General features: G+C 43.2%; 2 protein-coding genes and 1 long non-coding RNA gene across 5 annotated transcripts in view; 2 read left to right on the top strand and 1 right to left on the bottom strand.

The window, feature by feature from the left end:
- Positions 1-10,920, top strand: part of AFAP1L1 (actin filament associated protein 1 like 1) — a 56,400-nt gene extending 45,480 nt beyond the window's left edge. For both annotated transcript variants that reach the window (XM_080804084.1, XM_080804083.1), the window contains exons 16-19: positions 1,501-1,665; positions 4,048-4,226; positions 6,246-6,374; positions 8,984-10,920. In XM_080804084.1, the coding sequence (XP_080660210.1) occupies positions 1,501-1,665; positions 4,048-4,226; positions 6,246-6,374; positions 8,984-9,007 (497 nt within the window). In that variant the 3' untranslated portion in view covers positions 9,008-10,920. The remainder of the gene's footprint in view (positions 1-1,500; positions 1,666-4,047; positions 4,227-6,245; positions 6,375-8,983) is intronic.
- On the bottom strand, positions 250-13,131 carry LOC308343134. 2 transcript variants are annotated; one of them, XR_013966855.1, is made up of 5 exons: positions 13,024-13,116; positions 8,834-9,003; positions 5,606-5,725; positions 1,674-1,834; positions 250-473 (listed from the first exon to the last, which is right to left on the bottom strand). It is a non-coding gene; the product is annotated as an uncharacterized lncRNA (long non-coding RNA). The 2 variants fall into 2 exon arrangements; XR_013966854.1 differs by lacking the exons at positions 1,674-1,834; positions 5,606-5,725 and having other exon boundaries at positions 13,024-13,131.
- GRPEL2 (GrpE like 2, mitochondrial) lies at positions 12,938-25,163 on the top strand. Its single transcript, XM_080804085.1, has 4 exons — positions 12,938-13,405; positions 15,980-16,133; positions 17,223-17,304; positions 21,932-25,163. The coding sequence occupies exons 1-4, from the start codon at positions 13,227-13,229 to the stop codon at positions 22,294-22,296; spliced, it is 780 nt and encodes a 259-aa protein (XP_080660211.1). The 5' UTR covers positions 12,938-13,226; the 3' UTR covers positions 22,297-25,163.
- The last annotated feature ends 1,978 nt before the right edge of the window (positions 25,164-27,141 follow it).

The following is a 27,141-nucleotide window of genomic DNA, read 5'->3' as shown; positions in this document are numbered from 1 at the left end:
TCTCTCCAAAAAATAAAAATAGAAATAAAAAAAGAAATAAAATGGAAAAGTAAACTGAAATAACCATGTAAAATTAAAGAAATCATAAAACATTCAAACAACAACAAAGATAACAAAACATGGATTCTTTCCTCAAATGAAATGTTATATTGAGTGATGTATAAAAGAGATATAAAATACTGGAAATGACAGATGGTGGTTGGGGTTTTAAGGTCTTTATCTGATACAATGAAACACTGACAACACTTTGCTGCTTTACACATTTATTTTTAGCTTACCAGGCTATAAAATCTAAACATCTAGGAGAAAATTCCCCTGGGATGCCACTGTGTACCTAGGAAGTTGGGGGAACTATGGGTCCCCTTCTGTGACCTCCATGCTTTGTTTGTGGTCAGGCTCAAACTGCAGGGTAGTTGACACAGGGATTGATCTTTGCATGCATCACCGGGTGGCCACTGCAGTCCCTATGAGAGCTAGAGAGACAAGACCCCAATCATCAGTAAACCGAGGGAATCATTCCTAACTCCACACCCCACCAGCTTAACAGGACTGTGAATGACTGTCTGAAACAAAAACATAAATAAATAAATAAAAATTTCCCTGAAACACTGGATTATGGCACAGCACCCCCACCCCCACCCCACGGCAGTAATGCATGGCACGGAGCCCAGAGTAGACACACATGTGCTCAAACTGGGCTCTGCCATCATTAGTGGTAAGATCCAACCTCTCTGTGCCTCAGTTTCCCAAGCAACAAAACAGAGCTAATCATAGCAAGGTTTTATGAAGATTAAGTGCATATAATGGCATACAGGCATGTAAATGGCCTAACATATAGTAAGTGCTTGATAAATTTTTGCCAAAATTATCTGTAATTGTCCACCAAAATGTGGAGCCTGGAATGGACTCCTGGGCTACTCTCTCCCTCCACCCATTTTCCAGGAATAAAATGGGCAATGCCTGAGTTTAGCCCAAGGTCTTGATTTTCTGCGGCTCTGAGTTGTATATCCTGGGATCCAGCCGTGCATTAGCTCTCTGCTGAGCGGGGAGCCTGCTTCTCCTTCTCGTTCTCCCTCTGTGCTCTCTCTCTGTCTCTCAAGTAAATGCATAAAATCTTTAAAAACAAAACAAAAACTTACCACAATGCTAAAGAGGTAAATTTGATCAATGTCCGCATTTACAAATGAGGAAACCAAGGCCTGGGGTGAGGCACAGAAACACCACTAATCACTGTTGCCTGATGTCACCCAACCAGCAAAAGGTGAAAGAGAACACAAACCTTGGTCGGCCTCATTCCAAAGCCCTTGTTCCTAGTCCCGATGCTCTGCTGCCTCCCTTTTGCTCCTGTTTCCTTGGAGGATTTATACACTAAGGATATAGATCTGAGTATTCCCATTTTATAGATGGAGAAGTTGAGGCTGAGAAAGATGCTAAGGCCACCCAAGTACCTTTATGAGAGATCAGAAATGGGGGGCCTTCGCCTGCCTTTTATCTCTGCAGGTGCCAATCAATACAAGTACGGCAAGAACCGAGCTGAGGAAGATGCCCGGAGGTACCTGGTAGAAAAAGAAAAGCTGGAAAAAGAGAAGGAGACAATCCGGACGGAGCTGATGGCACTGAGGCAGGAGAAGAGGGAGCTGAAGGAAGCCATCCGGAATAATCCAGGTACCTACATGGGTGTGTCCTGGACACTCAAGTTGGGAGGGAGGGGAGCACGGGCTCAGCCCTGATACTTCCCATGGCAGAGGTCAGCTGGTTCTCCAGGACAGTGTGCTTCTCCTCCCCATCTTCCTCCTCCTCCTCCTCCTCTTCCTCAACTTCATTGTCATCCTTCCTGAGTAATGAAAGTGCTGTCACTCTAGTAACTGCTCTTGGGTAAGAGGATGAAAAGGCATCACAAAAACATGTACACTTAATGTAGTAAAATTCAATCTGATTTTAGAAATGTTAAAATGTGGAAAACAGAGTGTGCCTTAGAATCAAGGAAATAAGAGACATCATTTTGAACCTACCATTAAGTCACTCATTCAGAGAAGTGCTGAGCACCCAACCATGTGAGACACTGGTCCTGGTGCTGGGAATGATGGACAGAGACATCCTCTTCCAATATCCATGGCCATGACCTCTGGAGGCCCAGCCTGCTCCAGGTTCCTCTGCACCCCACCTTCTGCTCTTTCCTCTGAATTCTCTCTATAGCTGGAGTTTGGCACACTTTCAGCCTGAGGTTTACCCACATGCTTGAAGGAACAGAGACCTTGTCCTTTATAAAATACATCCAAGGTCACACAGCCCTGTAAGAATCTAATGGAACCTATGGATTCTTTTCCCAAGGGGGGAAAAAAACCCACAATTCACAATGTTGCAGACAGTTTCAGCAGCCAGAGCTCGTGTGCCCCCAGAGCTCACCCACAGAGTGCCTAGGAATCCATGAACCTAACAGAGAACTTCTAGCTTAAAGGATAAGGCTTCTTCTGTGTAGCCAAGAACCAGAATCTGTGGGAGGGAAGCATAAGTAGGCAGTTTGGTCTCAATATACAGAACTTTCTAAGAGTCAAAACAGGGTTTGGAACAGGCTATCTTCCTTATCCTGCTCAACTTTTTTCTATAGCACATCACTTTGTAACATTTGAATATTTATTATGTTTATCATTTTTATTTATTGTTTTTTTCTCTCATACACACACACACACACACACACACACACACACACACACATATGAGCTCTGTAAGATGAAGGACCTTGGCCTGTTTTGTTCACTGATCTATCCCAAGGACCCAGAACAGCACCTGGTACAAAGCAAGGGCTTAGCACCCAATAAGTATTTACTGAAAAGATGAATGAATGAATAAATGAATGAATGAAAGAGAGAAGGAAACTAACTTTTAAACCTGGTAAGACCCAACACAACTCTTGGCATGAAAACATACTAATACAGGTTTGTTAGTTTAGATTGAAAAGCAGCAAAATCCCAGTAGGAGCCCATGATCAATGTAAAGCCCTGTATTATAACTCAGTTACAAGTAAGAGAAACCAAAGTCAAATTGGCTTAGAAATGAAAAGAGGGGCACCGGGATGGCTCAGCCAGTTGAGGGTTAGACTCTTGATTTCAGCTCAGGTCCTGATTTCAGGGCCATGAGATTGAGCCCAGAGATCAGCCTAGCACTGGGCTTCACGCACAGTGGGGCATCTGCTTCTCTCCCTATCCCTTTACCCCTCCCCCTGCTCTCTCTCTCTCTCAAATAAATAAATCTTTTAAAAAAGAAAAAAGAAATTCCAAAAAAATTAAAAAAAAAAAAAAGGAATGAGAGGAAAAATATAGGGGTGCCTGGCTTGCTCAGTTGGTAGAGCATATGACTTTTCACCTCAGGGTCATGAGTTCAAGCCCTATATTGGGTTTAGACCTTACTTTAAAAAAAAGAAAAGAAAAAAAATTTTAATTGCAAAACTGAGCGATCAGGTATCGCAAGTTCCAGGAATTGGAACCATGTCACTAGGAAGTTAATTCTGTCTTCTGCCTTCCTCTGTGTTGGCTTCATTCTCTGCCCCTTGTGGTGGCATAATGGCTGCACAGCTCTAGCCCTCAGCCAATCCTATCAACTGCCCCTGCAGAGAAAATTTCTCTTCCCAATGAACCCCACAGAAGCCTCAGGATTCACTCTGATTGGACCAACTTTAATCTCTAAACCAACCACTGTGACCAGAAAATGGAGACAGGATTATGGGCCAGGTCTAAGTCATGTACCAATGCCTTGAACTAAAAGTGAAGTCAGCTCCATCCAAACTAGAGGGAAATGGAGGAGAAAGGTGGTTTCCCAGGGGAAAATCAGGGTTCTGGATCCAGAAGGTGGGGAAACAGATACAGGGCAGGTAAAAATGACACAACCCAGCCTGGAGCTGGAACCCCAGGCCCAAAGCCCATCTCTGAATTGGGACTGAGGGCTTGGAAAAGCCCACTGGAAGGGACAGACTAGAACTGGAGGTCCTGCCGAATTCCCTGAGGCTTCAGGCCGGGCTCAGCTGTTTCTCTGTCATGTCTCTGGACACAGGAACGAAGTTAAAGGCTCTGGAGGAGGCCGTGGCTGCCCTGGAAGCTCAGTGTCGGGCAAAGGAGGAGCGCCGGATCGACCTGGAGCTGCGGCTTGTGGCTGTGAAGGAGCGACTGCAGCAGTCCCTGGCAGGGGGCCCAACGCTGGGGCTCTCCGTGAGCAGCAAGAACAAGAGTGGGGTGAGTCCACGCCCATCTGGGCCCCAGCAGCTGCTTCTTAATCCCCTCATGTGCTATAGATCTTCATGGTCACTCTTTGCGGGTAGGAATGATGCTCATTTACAGATGAGCAAGGAGATGCCCAAAGAGGAGCGGGAACATGCCAGAAGACAGCCTCCCAAAGAGCAGGTGGCACTGCTAGGGAGGGGACCATCAGAGCAAGCTCTGGCCTATGTTGTCTCCCCCAAAGCCCTGCCATTTGACTTTTTATCCTGAATGTGATCCTAGAAGTAGCCTTTGGGTTACTGGTAAGTGTAACTACGGTATGTTGAATAATAAGTGTGTGTTGAACGATAACGTAGGTCAGTACAGCCTTTTAACTCCTGTTATCTCACCCGATCTTCACGGCAGTCCCGGGAGGTAGGACACTAGGTGTGTTGGCGCCACTGGACAGACAAGAAACAGAGGTCAGAGGTGCTGAGGGACTTACGCCAGGTCCCTCAGTTAAGTGGGAGGCAGGATTCGCAATGCAGGAAGACTGACTCCAAAGCCCGGCCTTAGCCACAGTGCTTGTGCCCTGTCTTAGGGTCCCCAGTGTACCGGGCGGTCCTCTGGGCTTTGCACAGCCATGATCTCCAGGGTTCCAAGCACCCCTGCAAGGTAGATCCTCTCACCCAGAATGAGAGCTCCTCAGGGAGAACTTGGCTGACCTCCATCTCTGTCTGAATGTCTCAACCTCAGCACTACTGATATTTGGGGCCGATAATTCTTTTTATAGGGGACTGCCAGGTACATGTAGGATGTTTTTCAGCATTGCGAGCTTCTACCTGCTAGATGCCAGTAGTTCCACACCCACCTGACAACCAGAAATGCCTCCAGAAATTGCCAAATGTCCCCTGGAGAGGCAAAATCACCCCTATTTGGGAACGACTGGTCTAAATTACCAAGAGTCCAATGTGTTCTTCTTTCTCATAGCACTTGGCCACAATTTGTGTATACATGTGTATATGTGTGTATGTGTGTGTGTGTGTGTATGTATTTATACACATCCTTCCTTGTCTAACATCTGTCTCCCCAACTGGCTTGTGTAGTTTTATTAAAAATTGGACTATGCCTGTTTTATCATTATAACCTTGGCCCTTCTACAGAGTCCACAAAATAGGAGTGCAACAAATGTTTGTTGAATGAATAAAACTTAATGCCTGCTTTCAGAAAAGGACAGGGAGATTCAGAGAGATGAAATAGCTTGTTGGATAAGTTTTGAGTTGCCACCGCCTGGTCAGACCACACCCCACTGTCTCCAAGCTGGGCTGCTGCTCCTTCTGCACCCACTTCCTCTCCTTGGGGCTTTCCAACCTCATTTACAGATGAAGAGCTTAAGAAAACAAAGGCAAACTCACAGAGGGCTGGAGGAGGAGCTAGAAGTGGTTTCACTCATCCCAGCTGCTTCTTCCCACCAGTGTGCCCTGAAATTCACATCCAGAGGGCTTTTCCCACTTCTTGTGAACCTTTCTGATGGCCTTTGGAGAGAAAGAGAAGTCTTCCCTAAATTCCCTGCAGGCTTAGCCGTCAATATGCCACACTTAAGGAACTACATCCAGTAATGTACTAAGCAACTATCTGGAAAAGTTAAGGGGTGAAGGCACTGTAGAAGAGAAGGAATATGGGAGAGGTGAAGAGAGAGGGCAGTAGGGTTTGAATCCCAGCTCTCCCACTTACCAACTGTGTGACCTTGAGCAGTGACTTGACCTTCCCATTTGCCTCATCTGTAAAACAGGGTGACTAATAATAGTACCTACTTCATAGGCTTGGAAAGACTACATGAGCTAATCCATGCAAAGCCTAGTGCATAGTGAGGGCTCAGTAATTTTAGAAGTGATTACTTTCATTTCAAGGTCCTCAAGGGACCTTCCTCCCCTTGCCCTGTTTGGTGTTGGCCTGTGTGCACAGCACCTTCTATTTGCATTCTTTGGAGGGCAAGCCAGGTGTGGGAAGCCAGCATTAGGCCTCACCTATGTAACTATTTATCCTCATCAACAGGAAACTGCAAATAAACCCCAGAACAACGCCCCAGAGCAACCTCTCCCTGTCAACTGTGTTTCTGAGCTGAGGAAGAGAAGCCCATCCATTGTAACCTCCAACCAAGGAAGGGTGCTACAGAAAGCCAAGGTATTGCAATAGCTCAGCGAATTAAAATTCAGAGATCTGGCAGCCCCCTTCCTACAGAACTCCACCGAGAGGTTCTTGGCCCCATCTCTTCCGGTTCTAGGTCCCAGGCTCGCTCCGTGATACTGGCCCACAGTCCAGTCCTCTCGGGGCCAGCTGTGTTCCAGAACTTTGAGGATTTTAGAAAGATAATATGGTACATGTACTGTGTATGATGAAAAACCCCAGCAAGTTCTCAGGAAGCACTGTGAAAGCAAACATGTTAAGTATTCTACAAGAAGTCACATGAATATTCACACCATGTGGAGTAGATTATAAACAGCCTCACATCAGCTCAGGTCAGGTTTTGCACCAATTGTGTTTGTGCTGAAATGCTTGAGAAAAAATTTGGTTTTAGGGTTTTCTGGATTTCAGAATTGGGAATAAGAAATTGTGGACTTGAGGGGCACCTGGGTGGCTCAGTTGGTTAAGGATCTGCCTTCAGCTCAGGTCATGATCCCAGGGTTCTTTCAGGCTCCGTGCTCAGTGGGGAACCTGTTTCTCTCTCTCCCCTTGCTCCTCCCCCCTGCTCATGCTCTCTCTCTCTTTCTCTCTCAAATGAATAAATAAAATCTTGAAAGGAAAGAAGGAAGGAAGAAAGAAAGGAAGGAAGGAAGAAAGGAGAAAAGAAATTGTAGACTTCAAAAACTAACACCTGAGCATAAGGACATGAGATTAAAGAAGTAAACAGCCAGAGGCTAGATCATCTAGACTAGACATCAGCAAACTGTAAAGGTAAATATTTGCGAGCTTGTGGACCACAGAGCTTCTTTCAGAATGACTCAGCTCTGCCACTGCAGCAGGAAAGTAGACAACTTGTAAACAAATGATGGAATGGCTGTGTCCCAATAAAACTTTATTTATGGACACTGAGATTTGAATTTCATAAAATTTTCACGTCGAGAAAAAAAATTTTTTTAAGATTTTATTTATTTATTTGTCAAAGCAGGGGGAACTGCGGGCAGAGGGAGAAGCAGGCTCCCTGCTGAGCAAGGAGCCCAATGCAGGACTCGATGCCAGGACCTTGGGATCATGACCTGAGCTGAAGGCAGACATTTAACTGACTAAGCCACCCAGGCTCCCCCAAAATTATTATTCTTTTGATTTGTTTTCAAACATTTAGAAATGTAAAAACCATTAGTTTTTGATGAACACATCCTTAGTTGAAAACACACAGTGGGCCAGATGGGCCTGTGGGCCAGTTTGTTTCTCTTTGATCCTTGTAGGACATCGGAAGAACTGTAAATTTTGTTCTAACATAATGGAAAGTCATTGGCAAGTTTTGAGCAAAAAATTTGTGGATATGAATTACATTTTTAAAAGACCATTCTGGGGACACCTGGGTGGCTCAGTTGGTTAAGCGTCTGCCTTTGGCTCAGGTCATGATCCCAGGGTCCTGGGATTGTGTCCTGTATTGGGCTCCTTGCTCAGTGGGGAGCCTTGTTTCTCCTTCTGCCTGCTGCTCCCACTGCTTGTACTCTGTCTCTCTCTGACAAAATCTTTTAAAACATTTTTTAATAAAAAATAAATATTTAAATAATAAAACATAAAATAAATAAAAAATGAAAGACCATTCTGGGGGTGCCTGGGTGGCTCATTTGATTAAGCGTCAGACTCTTGATTTTGGCTCAGATCGTGATCTCAGGGTCATGATCTCAGGGTTGTGAGGTCAAGCCCTGAACTGAACTCCACACTGGGCATGGAGCCTACTTAAGATTCTCTTCCTCCCTCTGCCCCTGCCTCACACGTGCTCTCTCTTTAAAAAAACAAAAGCACACAAAACAAAATAAAACCATTCTGGAACAACGTTGAGAACTGATAAGGGGACAGGGAAGACCAGTTAGGAGTCATCCAGATGAGAGATGAAAAAGGTGTAGTGGGGTGATTTGAAGTGGCTGGCTTTGGAGGTAGAGCCAAAGGATTTGCTGATGGGGATGTAAAGGGTAAGGAGAAGAAAGGAACCAAGGATGACTCAAAGTCAATGCCCTGAACGACTGTAGTTTAGATGGTGAAGACTGTGAGAAGAGCAGCAGGTAGGGAGTGGGGAATCCTCCCAGCAAGAATGTTCTTCCAACCCTCTCATGTAACCCTGGTTTGCACCATCACCTCCAGAGCTGGCTGGAAACCCTATGCATCACTTGTGGGTAAAAAGCCATTCACTACTGGCCAGAACTTCAGTATCCCTCCCAGATGAAGTCCTGCATGGCTCCAGGGGAAAGAAGGGAGCCCAGTGGGCTGCCTGCGTTCACCCTTCCTTAACCAAACTGCTTTGTCTTCTCTCTCATCAGTCTCCTACCTCACCCCACCCCAGCATTAGAGCCAAGCATAGACTGGCCTCAGTTTCCTTGTCTGAGAAAGACAAACTTTATGATATTTGAGCCCCCATAAAACTCCCCACTCCCCAGAGTGGAGAAAGGACTTACCCATGGCTACCGAAGGAGGGTGAGACTAGGACCCGTGGCTCTCTGGCCAGTGGAGCTCTTTATGTAATCAGGTAGACTGGAATGTTTTTATCCTGTAAGTCACACTGGAATATTCAGCAACCTGATTTGTCTTATCTTTCTGGACTTCAGGAATGGGAAATGAAGAAGACCTAGAAAAAGGATGAAGATTTCATTCCAAAGGAAATACAAGATTGTATTGGAAACACTTTTTTCACAAGGAGACGCCAGGACACTGGAAGTAGCCCCCACTGGACGCAGCCTCTCCAGGGCACCCAAAAGACCAGCTTTTACTGTCTGCATGATTACAGGGGAAGCGGGGAGGGAAGAAATGGAAGGGAGGAAGGACATGAAGGGCATCCTTTTAACTTCCCAGAGGGTGGAAAACGGGGATGGAGGGAGATAGAAATCTGCACCACTGTAAAGGTTTTGTTAAATGTCTTTGCCCTCACTTCTCAAGAAATGAAAGCCCATGTGAATAAGCCATTCCATCCCATTCTAGCATCCTACTCCTAGGCTTTAGGGCAAAGGAAGACAGTGCTAAAGCATCAGTAGGTAGTACAGTACAAAGAGCCAAGCTTTGATCATCTGATCACACTTGTGCCAAGTGGATTCATGTGGGGCATCACTGACAACCTCTGGGCAACATAAAGAGGCTGAAAAATCAATAGAATTTCCCTGCCTGCGTGAAAGTGAACAAAAGCTACAGACAACACACACATTCTGCAATCATTCCTTCTGTGCTTCAAAGCTGGGTGCGTGTGGCTACCAGAACTCTGCATTTGAGGTGCTTTCAAATTAGAGATCTGCTACACAGCAGGCGAGGGGAGGCTCAGCGGCAGACTTGTTTTCAGCCCACAGTGATAGTGACAGGAACATGGATTCCAAATGTCCACAAGATGGTGCAGGCATTGTAGGGTGGGGTTATTTGTAGTCAATCAAGTCCTTTACCTATTTCATTTGACACTGAGGCTCCAGGAGCTAGGGCTAGAGAACCAAGTGACGCTCTGTATGTCTTTATCCTGATTTTGCACTTAAAGGCTCTCCAGTCTGCACTCCTGTACCTGCTCTCAAGGAAAACTATCAGGGAGAATCAAAGGACGGTGGCTCATTTCTGCCGGGAGTGCCTTTTACTAACACTTGATACTTTTATAGGGAAGCAGGACCTCAAGTCTTGGGCAGTCTCCTTACTGTGCCACTTACTGCTTTCTCAACATTGTAGGCACTTTTTAGGTCTTTATATCTCCTTCCAAAAAAAGATAAAAACAGTTAACTGTTAAGAGCTCAAAGGTTAGCTCCAGAGAGAGAAACACACACACAGTAACTTTTGGACACTTTACCCTACCTAGGGCTTTACATACTTCTACCTTATCCAAACTTTACCACCCTCTGAGGTAGCTGAGGACCAGAGCACGGAAAATAACCTGACCAAAATCACCTAGCTGGTCCGTGGCAGAGGAAGAGACTTAGGGCCTGTGAACCTGGATCCAGACAGAGTTGGATTTGAGCCTAGCCTCTGCCACTGCCCAGCTGGTAAGTCTGGGAAAGTCACCTGACCTCTCATTCTTTTCTTTATCTGCAAAACCCAGGTTAACAGTTCCATTTCCTCCCCCCCCCCCAAGACTATTGGGGAAATTCAGTAAGATAGCACAGGGGAAGCATCTTGCACTGTCTGAGAAATAGGAAATGCTCAGTCAATAGTGGCCCTTATTATTAGCTGGATAAGAAACGTCTGACTAAAAACCCTGTGTTCTTTCCACTGAAGAAACGATGTTTATATGGTAATCACAGCCATCAAAAAGCTAAAAAGAAACTAATCCATAACTGACAGTTTTAATCCAGATTCCACTTAAACATCTTCAATGAAAAAGGGAGCTCACATAATCTACATTGTTAATGTTCTTTTTTAAAATGTGGATCCTGGAATGACACCCAACACCCCAACTCTGTCCTTGGTGTGTATTCTTTCTCGTGTGGTTATTCTGCAGTTGAGCATTTTTCCCCACTGAAAGACCTTGGGAATCCTTGAGAGGGGGAACAGTACAGAATTAATAATAAACATATATTGAGCACTCCACGCATCAGGTACTGTGTTAGCCAAGGTTCACAGGCACACAACCTGTGCAGTCACAGAGATTAGTGGGGCCCTGAGCTTGGTTTAGTGCTCTGCTGTTAACCCTCTCAGTAATTTTTGAACAAGGGGCATCACAGTTTCCTTTTGCCCTTTAAATTGCATAGCCAGTCCTGGTGCTAACTAATCACTTTCCCAGGCATTTTCCCTAAAACTCTGTGACACAGGCTCTATTACCCCAGTTTTTAGTTTGGGAAACTGAAGCCCAGGGCGGTTATGTAACCTGCATGACCCAGAGTGGTTATGTAACTCGCACGACCCACAGTTAGGAAGTGATAGAGCCAGCTGCCCTTCCTCTTAGTCCAAGGTTCCATTTCATCCACGTCTTACCCCACCACCCATCTTGCACTTCAGTATTCAGAAGCACACTAGCACTTCATAAACAGACTAATGACAGATGTACACACGCAGCACATTTGGTATAAGCTAGTTAGCTAAGAGAAGTGCAAACAAAATGGCTAAAGCATAGATGCCAGTCCTCATTTGCTAAAATACCTTGTTTGTTTTGTTTTGTTTTCAAGGTATAGGCTCATGGGTCTGGGGGGATTTGAAGCTCCATCCTTTCCGACACTGCCAAGTGTTGGGACTATCAGGATTTCTGGTGTCCCTGAATCCTCAGTGGGGGACCCTGAGCAGGTGTACCAACCTCTCTGAGCCTCACTTTTCATAAATGTAAAAGTGGATCATAATCCCTCCTTAACCCATGTTGCTCTTCTCCTGAGACCAAAAGAAAACATCAGGTGTTGGTTACAACACATTTGGGCTGGGCCTTGAATAGAATTAAAAGATGCAAAATTCTCCAGCTCTGTCCTCAGGGAACTCACAGACAAGTAGAGAGAAAACCTGACCCAAATAGCTACAGTACAAGTAAGCCATGCTACAGTGAAGATTTAGAATGATGAGAGCACACTTCCCATTTCTTAAAAAATATATATATATTAAAAAATATATATATACATATATATGTACATATATATGTGTATATATATATATATAGTCTGGCAATTCCAAGTGCCCTCAACCCCAATCGCCAATCTATCCTCACTTCCTGACAGTTTTCCACACTAAATCTCTCTACAATTCATCCACTTCATCCTATCTCCACTGACATCAACCATTAATGCATTCAACAAATATTCGTTGAGAACCTACTATGGATACCTACCTACCGTACTAGATGTCAGAAATAACCACTGTGAACAAAACAGACACCCTCTTGCTCAAACTCTAGTTGGGAGAACAACAACAACAAAAAAAACAAATATGGAAACAGAAATTGCTGGACACACCTAAAATAGTAGCTACTTTAGATAGGGTGTTACAAAGATCTATCAAGGGGTCCCCAGGACAGAGTACAGTCCTCCCCTTGCATGGACTAGTACGACAGCTTGTCTCCCTGCGTCTTTGTTTAGACCCAGCAATCTGCATCATACAGGAATCAATGCGACCCGTTAAACATGTAAAGGTTTTGTAACATGATCGCATTGCAATCTGTAAGACTCAAGTTCATGGAACAAAAAATTTGTGTACTACATTAACTGTTCCATCGTTCATTGGCAATAACCGACTAATCTCTGTCCTAACGGAGCTCACATTCAAATGAAGGGAAGTGAGAAAATACACATTTTAAAAAAATAGCGAAGTCAGAAAACAAGGGAACTGGAGGGGAAAAGCAGGTAAGAGTAATGGCGGAGTCGGGCTTTAAGTTTTTTAAATCCCTCGCGGGACCCGTTCCGCTCATTGTGTTGTGTTGCCGGCCCTCCCGTCCCCTCCAATAGTTCGGCGCCTTACTCGAAATACACTCTCCCGCTTGACTGGGATTTTGCAGATGCTCTTTACCTCTACCTGAACTACTTTCCTCCTCCTTTTATCTACTCATTCTTCAGCTTTCAGTCAAGTGTTTCCTCTGGGAAAACTGCCGACACTCGGCCACAACGTATTCTAGGCTTCCGCGGCACCACGGCCCTCGTTAAACACCGGTCATATTTTCACTTTATACGCCTTTGCATTCACTTATTGTTTACGATTTCACGTAACCTACTTGAGGGTACAGCTGCGATCCCCCGTGGTGACCGCTGATTTCGCGACCAGAACGAAGCCTAACTCCCGCCACAGGAACCCGCCCTGCGCACCCAACTCGCTGGGGACCGGAAGTGTCGCATTTCGTCGGGGACACCGGAGAGGCAGGAGCACCGCGCGCGCAGGGACAACCGGAAGTGTGGCGTATTGGTTCGGGGTCCTGGAATGGGAGCGCCCGCGAAGGCTGCCGGGAAGCGTGGTATCTCGCTAATCTCGTCATTTGGAGCAATTGCGCGTGCGCTGCCTCCGTCAACCGAGATCGGGAATATGGCCGCGCGGTCCGTATGGGCGGTCCGGCTGCTGGTGCAACGCCTCCTGGCCTCGAGTGCCGCGTCCGAAGGCAGGTGAGCGAGGCAGGCCGCGGGTTGAGGGTAGTGCGAGACAAGCAAGCTGGAAGGGCCGTTGTGGGCTGGAGGGCGCGAGATGACTCACCAGACCTCTCGGCTGTCCGATTCGGCACTCACGGCCCCATTTTACAGATAAGGAAACTGAGGCACACAGCTGCGTTTCCTTGCCAGGCTGAGAAAGAGCCGAGATCACGTTCCTTGGAGGTGGGAACTCTTCAGCCCTGAGCATCGACTGAATTGGGGATGTACGTCTCCCGGCCCCTTTTCCTCCGGCTGGGGTGTCTGCTTGTTAAATTGAATTCTCCCCGCCGACTCCCTATGTGACCCTAGACCAGTCCCTTCCACATTATCTCGGCTTCACTTTACCTGTCGGTAAAAGGAGGGCGGTCGACTTGGTCTCCAAACGGCTCTTCGACCTGACCTATGGGAGTCTATGAAGTTGCATTTGCCGCTCTTCACCATCGGCTGCGGCACCTTTTTTTGATTACTTATCATGCCGACTGTAGAACTTTATGGGTAGTTCTTATTCTCCCGTTCAGTCGAGAAAACTGAGGTTTAGAAAAGTTCAGTAACTTTCCCAAACTCGGGGCTCTAGAATCGGCGCTTTTAAATAGTGAACAATGTTAATTATTCTGAGGGCGACTCCGTGTTTGACTGTGTTTCTCAGAAAGAATAAAAATGAGTGAACTGTGGGGTGAGTAAGGTTGGACTTCTGAAGTGTAAATTAAGCTGCGGGGAATCCGGGAATTTCGCAAAACTGTTTGCCGCCTTTTTATCTTTACACACTTGACCTAGCACCTGGGTGCGAGATTGAATTCTGTTGAATTCTGGGTTTCCGGCTTTTTAAGGCTTTTTGGCAGTTTGTGATGTAGGGAAGTGACTAGAAGAAAAAAGTTTGCTTCTGATAAAATTTCCCCTCACTCCAGTTCTGGAGCAGGAGGAATTGAAGGGATCAGCCTCAACTCTCCGCTTCAGACTTGGGCTTTGGCCGTTTTCTCTTTAAACTGGCCCTTGGGAGTATTATGACCTACTTTCAGTTGGATAAATGTAGTTTGTTAGTTGAGGAGGAAGGAGGTATTTCACCCTGTGTGATTTGCCCCAAATCTATGGTGACCATATTTTGTGAACCAGAAATGTGGAACCGTTTACAGTCTGAAACCAGATTGTAGTAACTGAGTTCAGGGCTGGCCTGGAAAGTCTAGGACATAAAAGTCATCTTGCCCATAGCTTTCTACTGACTGTTCCCTCTCCCTTGCTTGAAGCAAACTCTTTTTACCCCTTTTAAATCTTTGCATGGATGTCACCTCAATGTCTGCTCTTCGATATATGCCGGTTCATATGAGTAAATTATTTGTTTCAAAGACCTTTTGTACTCACCGATTGATTTTGTTGATTTTACTTCAAATTATGAGAATCCAGGAAGTGTAATGGAAACTTCCTTGAAGGAGGAGTGAGAACTGCTACAATCCAAGATTTGTAAAGTAGGCACTGCTCTAAAGTTCTTCCTTTGTAAACAACTATACGTCAGACATTTGAGCTGTATGAAATTCTGGATTACAAACATGATTGAATACAAAGATCCATTTTATTCACCTGTTTATAGTTCACAGCCTGGAACGTATAGTGTTTTATAAGTATTTAACTGACTTGATTTTACACAGACATGAGTTCCCAAGTCAGGATTTCTCTTAACACAGGTGCTCTTTCATAAGAGCCTAACTTAGGAGCTTGTGGTCAAGAAAGCTTTAGAATGCTAGGCCTAACTCCAGTTTGACACAGTCCCTTTACTGGGCTTCATTTTCCCCATGTGTAAAATGAAGGACTGAATCAGAAATGTATGGCTTTGTGTTTTGATTTTCCACTTCTGATATTGCCCTGCTGGTTCTGGGCATTAGAACTCGGTTTTCTCTTGCTGACTTTTGTGTCCCCACTTCTGGCTATTTCTGCTGCCTTGTGTTCAGTCTCCTGATTCAACAGAATACCGGTTATGTGGTCTTATGCAAGTCATAAGCCTCTCTGAGCTTCAGTTTTCTCATTTATAAAATTGAGATGATAGGGGAGCCTGGGCGGCTCAGTTGGTTAAGTGTCTGCCTACCGGTCAGGTCATGATCTCAGGCTCCTGGCATCGGGCTCCTGGCTCAGCTAGGCATCTGCTTCTCCCTCTCCCCTTTCCCACCACTCGTGCTCTGTCTCAAATAAATCAATAAAATCTTTAAAAGAAAAATTGAGATGATAATATAATTTCTCTCATCTGTGAGATGAAAAGATCATTTAGGTAAAACCTGACAGTGGTGTCTGACACTTAGTAACTTTATACTTTATACTTAGTAACTTTATACTTTATAAGTGATAATATAACTTATATATATAAATATATATATATAATTTATAAGTGGTAATATAATTTCTCTCATCTGTGAGATGAAAAGATCATTTAGGTAAAACCTGACAGTGGTGTCTGACACTTAGTAACTTTATACTTTATAAGTGTTGGTGTTGTTACTGTGACCACAAGCAGTTTGGCTCTATGTGATGGCATTTCTTCATGTGCCCCACTCCCTCTCGCTTTAGGGGATGGCCACATCCTTTCAGCACTGCCACCCAGAGAACTGCTGGTGAGGCCTGCAGTTCTGAGGACCCTCCCGATGAGCTTGGGCCCTCTCTTGCAGAACGAGCCTTAAAGCTTAAAGCTGTGAAACTGGAGAAGGAAGTCCAGGACCTAACAGTGAGTAGATTTTGTCTGTTCCTCACATCCCCTCTCTGGTTGAAATATCCACATACAGTTTTTGTGTCCGTTTTTTAAATTAAATTTCCTCTCATTGGCTCTTTACCTCTCCCCCCATCTCTAAACTCTCCTGCTAGGTATATTAGGCAAAGTAGTCTATCATCATTAAAAACATGTTGTCACAGTACTTACATATCTAATGTTGTGGTAGCTTCAGAGGAGGCCCAGGGCCTGGCATGTAGTAAAAACTCTGTAGATATTTGTTGAATGAGTGTGTCATTTATCACTGTCCTCTGCCAGTCAGACTACATCTGGCATACTCTACCTACCCGGGTTGACAGACACGTGTTGAGGGCGGTAATTAGTTAGTTCCAAAGCAAGACGACCCACAATGGTAAGGAGGTAGGAAAGCATGTCTTGTGAGAGCAATTAAAGGAATAAAGGATTATAAGAATGAAAGAGGAAAAGATTAAAGCAGCTAAACTAACTGCCTTCAAATAGAAGACATACTTTTAAAACTTACTGTTTGTTGTCCTGGAGTTCAGTTCAATGGAAGAAAGAGGGTGGCATTATTGGCTGCGTGTGAAAAAGGAAGCTTTCTCTCAAGATAATGAGCTTGAAAACACCTTGTTAAGTCTTCAGAGTAGGAGGCTAAATGACAGCCTATCAGGGTTGCTGTACAAAGTAGGCTCCTGCTTTGACTTGGGATTTTTAGTAGCTGATCTAAGATTCCTGCAGCTCCTAAATTTTTTTTTTTTTTTTTATAAAAACCCATCACAAGGTTGAAGTTTGTAAAGTAAGGAAAAACATTCTTGGGAACGTGGGTGGCTCAGTTGGTTAAGCAACTGCCTTCAGCTCAGGTCATGATCCTGGAGTCCCAGGATCCAGTACCTCATCGGGCTCCCTGCTTAGCGGGGAGTCTGCTTCTCCCTCTGACCCTTCCCCCTCTCATGAGTGTTTTCTCTCTCTCTCTATCTCTCTCTCTCTCATTCTTTCTCAAATAAATAAATAAAATCTTTTTAGAAAAAATTCTTTTCCACTAGCAAGCATGTATTTTTCTGATCATTTTGACTTTGCTTTTGGTGTCAGATGAGATACCAGAGAGCGGTAGCCGATGGTGAAAACATAAGGCGGCGAACCCAGAGATGTGTAGAAGATGCCAAGATATTTGGTGAGAGATTTATTCATGATAAAAATTAAACTTCCTTTTAGTTTGGGGCACCTGGGTGGCTCAGTTGGTTAAGCGTGAGACTCTTGAGTTTGGCTCTGGTCATGATCTTTGTTGGGAGGTTGAGCCCCATGTTGGGATCTGCACTGGGCATGGAGCCTGCTTGGGATTCTCTCTCTCCCTCTGCCCCTCCCCTCCTTTTGTGCAGATGTGTTCTCTTTCTCTCTCTCTCTCTCTCTCTCTCTTTCTCTTTCTCTCTCTCAAAAAAAAAATACCTTTTAGTTTAAGGATACTGACAGTATCCTTACAAACTGAACATAGTAAAAAACACATCTAGGTCCTAAACCAATTCTACTCTGCCCTTCCACTCTTGCCATATATCTTGTGAGATTTTTATTGGGAATGTTGCCAAGTGAACTATTTACTAAAATAATACTTGCCTTTGTTTTGACCAAAACCTTTGTTACTTAATTTTTGAAGCATGTACATTTAACATTCTAGTGCTTATGCAGTCAATTCTGTTTAACTCATTAACAAACAAGTGAATCATTAAGATGTTCAGAGGAGAATCCAGAGAGCGAGATGCATGGGCAATCAGGAATACTAAAATTTGCTTCGTAGAGCAAAACTGGTCTGTAACCATAGTGCAGTAATCAACTGTGTCTCCGCCAGACAGTTTTCACTACTGTGGACAAAAATCACTTGCATTACCATCAGTGTTTACAACTTAATAAGTTAGCAAATAACTCAAAGACAAAGCCTCAGACCATATGGGAGCAGGTAATTCTGGAAGTTGTACTAGATCACATCTCTTTTTTCACTGATGACTGAATAATCTTTTTGGTCTTTCAATCTTTGAAGTCTTTCAGGGGCACCTGGCTGGCTTAGTCAGTGGACCATGAAACTTGAACTCTAGTTAGGCGTTTGAGCCACACGTTGGATGTAGAGATTACTTAAGAATAAAATCTTAAATATATATATACATTTGAAGTCCACACATTTAAAAAAAATAATAAAAAATAAAGTCTTTCACAAATTTTTCTCTGAACACACAACAACTCGTTCCAAATGTGTTCATGTAAGTGTTAGTAACGGATTAAAGGGTAGAAGACAGACCTGTGATTACTCACCTTACTCACAGTTTCGTAAAGAGGATTATACTTTCATTGCACATAGAATGAAGGTGCTTCAGGAGCCCTTGGATTGTAGGTAGTCCAGTATCCTTTTACAAATGAGCTGGAAAAAGTTAATTGGTGACAGATAGAGACATAAGTCCGTTGGCTTCTGACCCCCAGTCTATTATTCTTTCCCCCATGTCACAGTACACTAGTCCCTGTTCTCTGGATTTTATCTACTGTTTGTGCATAGAATTCACTTCATTCCTGTCCTGTCCAGCCCCAGTGCTTTGGCATAGCCTTCTGCTTTGCATTCAGTTAGAGATACCACATTTCAGGGCTACGATATCAGCTAAGTACTGACCCCCAAATTGTATTACTGATGTTTCATCCGAGTTTTAATGTCTTATTTCCAACCATCAGGACAGAGCTTTGCAAACTACAGCCTGTGTGTAAGTCCATAAATACAGTTCTGAATTTTACTATTAAAAATTTGTAGAAATTGGGGTGCCTGGGTGGCTCAGTGGGTTAAAGCCTCTGCCTTTGGCCCAGGTCATGATCCCAGGGTCCTGGGATCGAGCCCCAAATTGGGCTCTCTGCTCAGCAGGAAGCCTGCTTCCTCCTCTCTCTCTCTCTGCCTGCTTCTCTGCCTACTCGTGATCTCTGTCAAGTAAATAAAAAAATACATCTTTAAATAAATTAATTAATTAAATAAAAATAAAAATTTGTAGAAATAATCACCTACATAAGATCCTTGATTTTGCCTCATCTCACAAAACCTAAAATATTTACTATATGGCCCTTAATAGGGAAAGTTTGCTGACCTTTGAGCTACGAGGAATTCTGTAGCAAGTAAACCAACTTGGTACCTGGGAAAGACTTCTTTCCTGCTTGAGGGGAGCTGGGTAAATTGGCTTACTAGAAGTCAGGCTTTGATGGCTTATATCACTTATATCAGTTTCCTCAAGAATTGATAAGGTTCCTGGGAACAAACGAATACTAGCTAAGCTCAAAAATAATTTGATAATCTAATTTATTCATTTAGAGAGCAAAATGTGTCTAGCAGTATGCCACCTAAGTCATTTGCTTGGGTCATTTCTTTTTAGTGGCCAGGAATACTTAGAAAAATTGAAGATTGGTCAGGGAGCATAGGGTTAGGAAAAAAATAGAAAGCTTTTAGTATTTAATTAATATGTAATATAGCATGATGACTCTCCTTCCAGGGAAAGTTTTGTCTCAGTAACTCATCTACTCTTAAACAGGTCATAAAGATTCTCCCCCACCCCCACTCCTAAGAAATGGTTCAGACACCAACTTCCTATCGAAGTAACAGTAATTAGAATAGAATCAGAGACTGAACCACTCACTATACAAACAAGAGAACCTGGGCTTCTTTTTACCCAAATTCATACAACTTGACTGGACAAAAGTCAGGGTTCTTTGTACCATGGCAATGTACAAATCTGCCCAGAAGCCTACCGCTTTCAAAATTCCGTTGGAGTATATGTCTTCTTTTAGTAGCCAGAAGATGCCTTTAGTACTCCCTGGTTGATCTTTATGAGACATTCTTGTCTCTTGGGTGGAGTTTTGATCTAATCGGCATACTTCTCAAGCCTGAGGCAAATCTTTTCTAATTTTTCAACTGATTTCATTAATAGCCATTAATATTTATGGCTGCCATTCCCAGTGGAGGTGGGGAAGGTATCTCATGGAACTTTGTTCACACCAGGTGTGGTTCCCTGGAGATGCCTGCTGGTTTTGCTCTTTCCTCTCCTTTACCTCCTCTCCCACACCAGACCTCTCCCACATTATACCAGCATTCCTTCACTTGGTTCTTCTATTTCTTCTGATATCTTCTCTTCCTGCCCATCTGTCATGCCCCGGCACCCCAAATCCATTATGTACATTATTATTAGACTAATTTGAATCCTATTACACTTGTTTGGTCAAGATGCTATAAATGGACTCTGTCACCCAGAAGTTAAAGATAGAATTCCTACCTCTGTCAGTTGTTCCTTCCAGAATCTAGGCAGCCAGTCTAGGAAATTTCTTCTCTGTCATCTCTTTTATTGCCTCCCTGTAGATGATCTTCCTTTTTACCTCTGAATACAGTTAAGGTGGCTCCCATTTTGATGCATAGCCTTAAAACGGTCCCTGGATTGGGGTGCCCAGAAGTCAGTTAAGTGACTGACTTTGGCTCAGGTCATGATCCCGTGGTCCTGGGATCAAACCCCAAGTCAGGCTTCCTGCTTAGCAGGGGGTCTGCTTCTCCTTCTCCCTCTGCCCCTCATCCAACTCGTGGGTGCACTCCCCCCTACCATGAATAAATAAAATCTTTTTAAAAAAAAACTGTCCCTGGATTAAAACCAGATGAACAAAGTCCTTCACCCTTCACTAGTTCCCACCAGGGCTTTGCTGTTACCATAGATATCTGTAATGATGACATGACATTCTTAACATTTCTGTAAGAGAAATCAAGATGCTACATTGGGAGTGATGAGATTGCTCAACAACTGAGTTTACTTTTAGAACAGTTCATAAAACTAAAAAGATTTTAGAAGTTTTGTGGCCCATCTCCAGCAAGTATATGTATGTACATATATGTGTAACTTTCGAGCAGGCAGTTGGAGACTTACGTCCTCTATGGAGTATATTACTTTCCTATCCCTGTTTAACCAGTCCTCAAGAATAAACCTTCCTGAATCTCCCTTAGCACGGTGTTGTCAACTAACTTCTATATTATTGCCCCCTACCCCATGAAATACCAATATCTTGTCCCTATTGAGAGTTCATGTCTTAGCAAAATTAAGACATACAAGAATTTTCAAAACTGTACATAAGGAGGGCACGTATTGCATGGAGCACTGGGTGTGGTGCAAAAACAATGAATTCTGTTACGCTGAAAAGAAATTTAAAAAAAAGAAAAAAAAAACTACATAAGTCAGTACTAAAAGTGAATAGCCATAAAAATACAAGAAACAATGATCCCGTTTTTTTTTTTTTAAGATTTTATGTATTTATTAGAGAGGGAGAATGAGAGCAAGCATGAGAGGGGGAAGGTCAGAGGGAGAAGCAGAACCCCAGCTGAGCAGGGAACCCAATGTGGGACCCAATCCTGGGACTCCAGGATCATGACCTAAGCTGAAGGCAGTCGCTCAACCAACTGAACCACCCAGGCGCCCAGTGATCCAGTTTTTAAAGCACGGGTTCCTGACATCCTGCATTCAGTCTTACCTAGTCCTTAGGTTCTAACCATCTTCCCCTTTTCCTAATAGGCTTCCCAGTCATATGCCTTCCAAGAGAAACCCTGATTTGTCAGTTGGGTTAAAGTGGTAATCATTGATGACTATCCCTGGGTCCTGTGTGTCAGTCTTCCCACTTTCTGGGAAAGTTTCCCACTTTCCCACTTTCTAGTATATCCAGTATACTAGCCACTCCCCTAGGCATTCCCCATACTCCTCCCCCAGGAGCAGTGATTTTTCTTCACAAACAATGAAAGTGTCTGGTTTCTCTAGGAATTCAGAGTTTCTGTAAGGACTTGGTAGAAGTGGCAGACATTTTGGAGAAGACTACAGAGTACATTTCTGAAGAAACAGAGCCTGGGGACCAGAAGCTCACTCTGGAGAAGATCTTCCGAGGGTTATCACTTTTAGAAGCAAAGCTGAAAAGTGTGTTTGCCAAACATGGCCTAGAGAAGATGACACCCGTCGGTGACAAATATGACCCTCATGAGCATGAACTCATCTGTCATGTGCCAGCAGGTGTTGGGGTACAGCCTGGCACCGTGGCATTAGTAAGGCAAGATGGCTACAAGCTTCACGGCCGCACCATTAGACTTGCCAGGGTGGAAGTGGCAGTGGAGTCTCAGAGAAGACTATGAATGGGCCATGAAGAACTGAATGTTCTCCCAGAGTACAGCCACCTGTGTTTCCTTTATTTATTAAACTAGGTTTGTATTGTACATGAGGTACTTCATGTGATCTGTTTTGGATTTAGTCATATTGGCTTTATTTCTAAGATACTCTACTGATGAATGTGACCTATTTGGTCTCATCAGAAGTCTTGCCATTGGGCAATTGAACAATGTGACAAGTGATCCTATGGCCTTTGTCCAAATATGCTTAAGAAAATTATTTTAAAATTGGTACTCTGATGACTGTCAATTGAAAATCTTTTTTAAAGTGGAAATGAGTATATGTTTATGTATTTTCAACTAAATGTTTCTTTCTAATGGTCCCTACAACAGGAATCTTGTATTTCATGGGGAAAGGAGATGGTAGGGATTGGTTCAACATCTGGGTACTTAGATGATAAAGCTTTAGAGTTACATGAATTTAGATCATTTGGGTTGGTTTTTATACACATAGATTTTTAGGACTTCCCCTTTTTATTATTTTCCTTTTCGCTATCTTTTGTCCTTGTAGCCCCCGCCAGATATATTCACACTCATTGTCCCATTTACAAGGGCTAATTAAGGCCCAGGCAAGACTTGGAAGGCAGGGAGTATCAAGAAATTCAAGATGCCAGGTTCCTTTTAAGCAAGTATGACCAAGAAACCTTGTGCTTTGGTGGGTTACCTTACAATTATTTTTAGCCTCCCTAGGTATATAATCATTTCAGGGAAACCAAGGCAGCACCAATAGCTAATGACCCAAATCAGTCTATGTAGGTAATTTACCTACAGCTTTTCTCTCCACTAGCCCCTAAATCTTCCACTTTATCAAATTTGCCTCATCATCCTTTGTTAGATTATGCAAGGAGGTGTTCAGGACAAAAATGTTAGGTTCCTACAATTTCTCATTTCATTTAGTTAATGCTGATTTTTTTTTTTAATTTGGTACTCACAAATTACTACCTCTCATGATGATAAGCTTTATTTTCCAGTTTTTTATCTGTCTTATATTACGTATATTAACATCTAGCTGTCCTTTATGTATTGATCCCCTAGAATTAAGGAGTCTATGTGTTTATTTTTTATTTTATTCAGTCTTGCTTATGGCTGGTGTTCTGTAAAAGATTTGTTCAATAAATGAGCAAGTGAATGACCTATCCATCAGACTTTAGAAAGGAGGTCAGTTACGGAGATTTTAATGTCAGAAGAGGCCTTAATGATATCTCATCTCACCCTTTCAGCTTCTTAAGTGTGAAAACATCTTTTTAGGACCGGACTCAAAATGTCTAAAACTAGTAAACTAAATTTCAGTGAGAACTTGAATAAGGAACAACTAGATATTAACTTTAATCATTTAAGATCCAACAGTTCTATAATGAACATGCAAATGTGTCCCCAGCAGACAAAGATTATTAGATGTCCAGCTTGCATAGGTAGGTTCAGGTTTTTTAAGTTAGTTATCCATAAAGTAAATCCATTTCTAAATTTTATTACCCCATTCTGTGGAGTGTTACAAGTTACCCTCTTAGACATCATAGATAGTTCCAGCACACTCCACATATGTATCAATAAAACCATACCCCGGTGGGCCCTGCCATCTCCACCAGAATTAGATACTAAAACAAACAACAAAAAAAAAGAGTGCTTTTAAGAAGCAAACGAAAGACTGGTGGTAAGATTTTAAAACCAGAACCTCTTTGGGCTTTCCAGTAAGTGCATACTGTAAATTTAATGAGCAGTCAGATTTCACAATAGGAATTTGTCTCTTTTTTTTTTTTTGCCTTCATTCCTTTGAGATTGACAGATGGTGACAACAAGAAAAGGAGCCAATTACCTATGTGTTCTTGAATTACTAGCTGTCATTATCAGTGAATTAGAACAACCATAGTTTTAGGTATGGAATGTTCGAGTACTTGAAGAGTCTTCTAATATTCCTTGCAACCTCCTGTTATAGCAAGTAGATTGAAAATAATTTTATGTTTTTATTATTCAGTAGTTATGCAGATTTAAAAGTGTAAATTTAGAAGATGGAGCTATAATGGTAAGAATCTCAAAAGTTGGGCTTTTGGGAGCCAGAGCAGCATAACAGAGCATAGGCTATGGAGGCATAGACTTGAACATAAATCCCAGCCCAGTCACCTGTGTGATCTTGGGCCCCAGTCATTTCACCCTTCTGAGCCTGCTTCCTTGTTTGTACAATGATTATAATTCCCTCACAATATTGTGAGGATTAAATGAAATGTGTAAATTGTCTACTACAGTAGGCCCTCAAATATTTATTTTTATTACTTTCTAATATACATGTTATTTTGCCTATGTTTTTAATAGCTGTCTAAAGTCTAGGCATAGGGGAAAACTGGTTAAGTGGTGCTTCTATTAAAAAAAAAAAAAAGAAAGAAAAAATTGTAATTTAATCAACCAGTGACTTATTTTCCTTCCAGCTTCTGGTTTTTTTCTGTGTGTGTGTGTTGTTGTTGTTATTTTTTAACTGTAATGCAAGAAATCCACACTTTCAGACTGGAGGAGCAAGAAAATTGTGTCTGCTCTTCATTACTTTAATCTTGATGGTAAAGTGAAATGTTGTAGGCCTGCAGATATGTAAGGAAGCTTTGGCTCACTTGAAGAGGGGATCCTGGTGTTTTAATACATGGATTCTACAAACCTTTCACAGATTTTCTTCACTGTCATAAGGGAATTAGTTTGATACTGATAAGTTAATTGGTGCTCTTTCATGGCAAAGGGTCTGATAAGTGAAGAAAGGTTCTTGTACACTAAAGCAAATCAAATAGGGAAAACTAAGGATGAAATAGAGTATTCAGAAGCAACTTCAATAAAACCTGAATTGACATAACTAGTTCCTGTGTTTAGTGTCTTTGTCTGCCTATATATTGACATTATGGTCACTTCATTGACTCCTGACCCATCTAGTCGACACTCAGCAGAGGTAACTTGAGATCCCACAGCAGCCCAGCCAAATGGATGTGGTGTAGACATTCATTCTACACCCTGCCTTGGGGTTGAAGTCTTGTCTGTTTTCCTACCTCCTTGGCCTTGCTTCATTCTGATTCTTACGTATTTCTTAGATCTGGTCTTCTGTTTTTGCCTTCCTCTCTGGCATTGCCTTATTTTCTTACACTTGTTTCTTGGTTCTAGTTGTCTTATCTGCTTCCATCACTTCAGTGGAACTCCTGACCTTCTGATCCTCTCAACCAGATCACTGACATGTGGCCTTATACAGATTTTCAGCTTCCGTGAGTCCTTGTCAAGCTCTGCCTGGCTTTGTCTATACATCTGCTTAACTGGCTGCCAAATACCTAGCCTCCTGGCTGAGTGGCCCTCTTTGGAGTCAGACTTTCCAGCAATTCGGCCTTGGATTTCGTTACTCTTCCAATCTTGTCTCGATATCCTGGCTCCCAAATCCATTGCTTCCCATATTCCCAGTGCTAGGAAGTATACTCTTACTTCTATCTGCTCAGACCATCCATATGGTTAAGTTCGCTGTGGAGGTTTCAAACATTGCTCCAAGTCTCCTTGAATCCGGACTTTGTGGTTGACCAATAGAATGTGGTAGAAGTGACTGCTGGTTTCCAGACCCAAACTATACTATCTCTGGATGCTCACCCTTACAACTCAGCCTTCAATTGACAGCAAACTGAAACAGCCCGTGGAGTGGAACTAGGCCCTAGCTGAGATTTCAACTGATAGCCAACACCATCTTGCCAGCCATCTCGAGTCATTTAGAAATTGGATCCTCTAGCCCCTAGTGGAACAGCCCCCCTCCGACACCATATGGAACAGAAATGAGCTGATCTCACAGAGCCGTGCCCAAAGCCCAGATTTATGGGCAAAGTAAATGATTGTTACTTGTAGCCACTAAGTTTTGGGGTAGTTTGTTATGCAGCAATAGGTAACTGATAGAGTCACCCAGCTTCACTCCTGGTCTCCTAGTGTCAACATCACCACTACCTGAATGATAGACATGTTTTATTGGGAAAATGATTTTTCTCTGTTCCTATGCTTCTGCACCAGTAGGTTGGTTCAGTAATAAATATGTGAGGCCTTTTGTTTGGGGGGGGCGGGGAGGAGGAATTTTAGAGTTAATACAATTTACCCTTCAAAAAGCTGCAAGAATCAGATTAAGTCAGCACGTAAGAGAACTTGGCACAAAGTAATCGATGAATGCTTATATAACAAAAAATTTAAGGGAATATCTTGAGTCAAGGGAATGAACTTAAAGAGTTTTACATTCTGACATAAACATTACCAAAAAGATTATTTTTTAAGATCATAAGAAATGCATGTTTGTCTACTACTTTACTAGCAACCAGCTTGGCCCTTCTATGACTCAGAGAGCTGACTTGGAATCTCAGTTACATGCTCTTTTACTAGCGTCTGAATCCTTTCAGTTTCTCCTCTTAGCCATCATCTGACCAAATTAAATATGGGTTTTCCTTATTTATCCCGAAGCTCATGCCCAGCTTTATTTTCTGCCAGAGCAATCTGTCCTTCGCCGTGTAATGAACTAACCGCACTGAGCTGCTCTTCTTTTCTGAGGGTGAAAATGGGAGCTTACTCCTCCCTTCTTACCTTTCCTCCCCCTGATTAGAGACTGGATGAAACCCTTCCCTTTTGGTTAAGTAGAAGGCAGAGACACAAAGTGCATGTAGACCCTGCGAGTGCACGTCGGTGACAGCAGTCTCGAAAGCATCTGGCCTTGCTTCCACGCGCGCGCAGGGGAGCGCCTCGCCCCCACGCCCGCACACGCTTGGTCAGCAATTTGCTGCGCTTGCAGATCCTGCCAGACGGTATCAAGTCTCTGATCTCACGTGATTG

This window comes from Martes martes, assembly GCF_963455335.1.
Source record: "Martes martes genome assembly, chromosome: 5".
Classification (NCBI taxonomy): Eukaryota; Metazoa; Chordata; class Mammalia; order Carnivora; family Mustelidae; genus Martes; species Martes martes.
The sequence above is the reverse complement of the archived record's forward strand: the minus strand, read 5'-3'. Positions and strand labels throughout refer to the sequence as shown.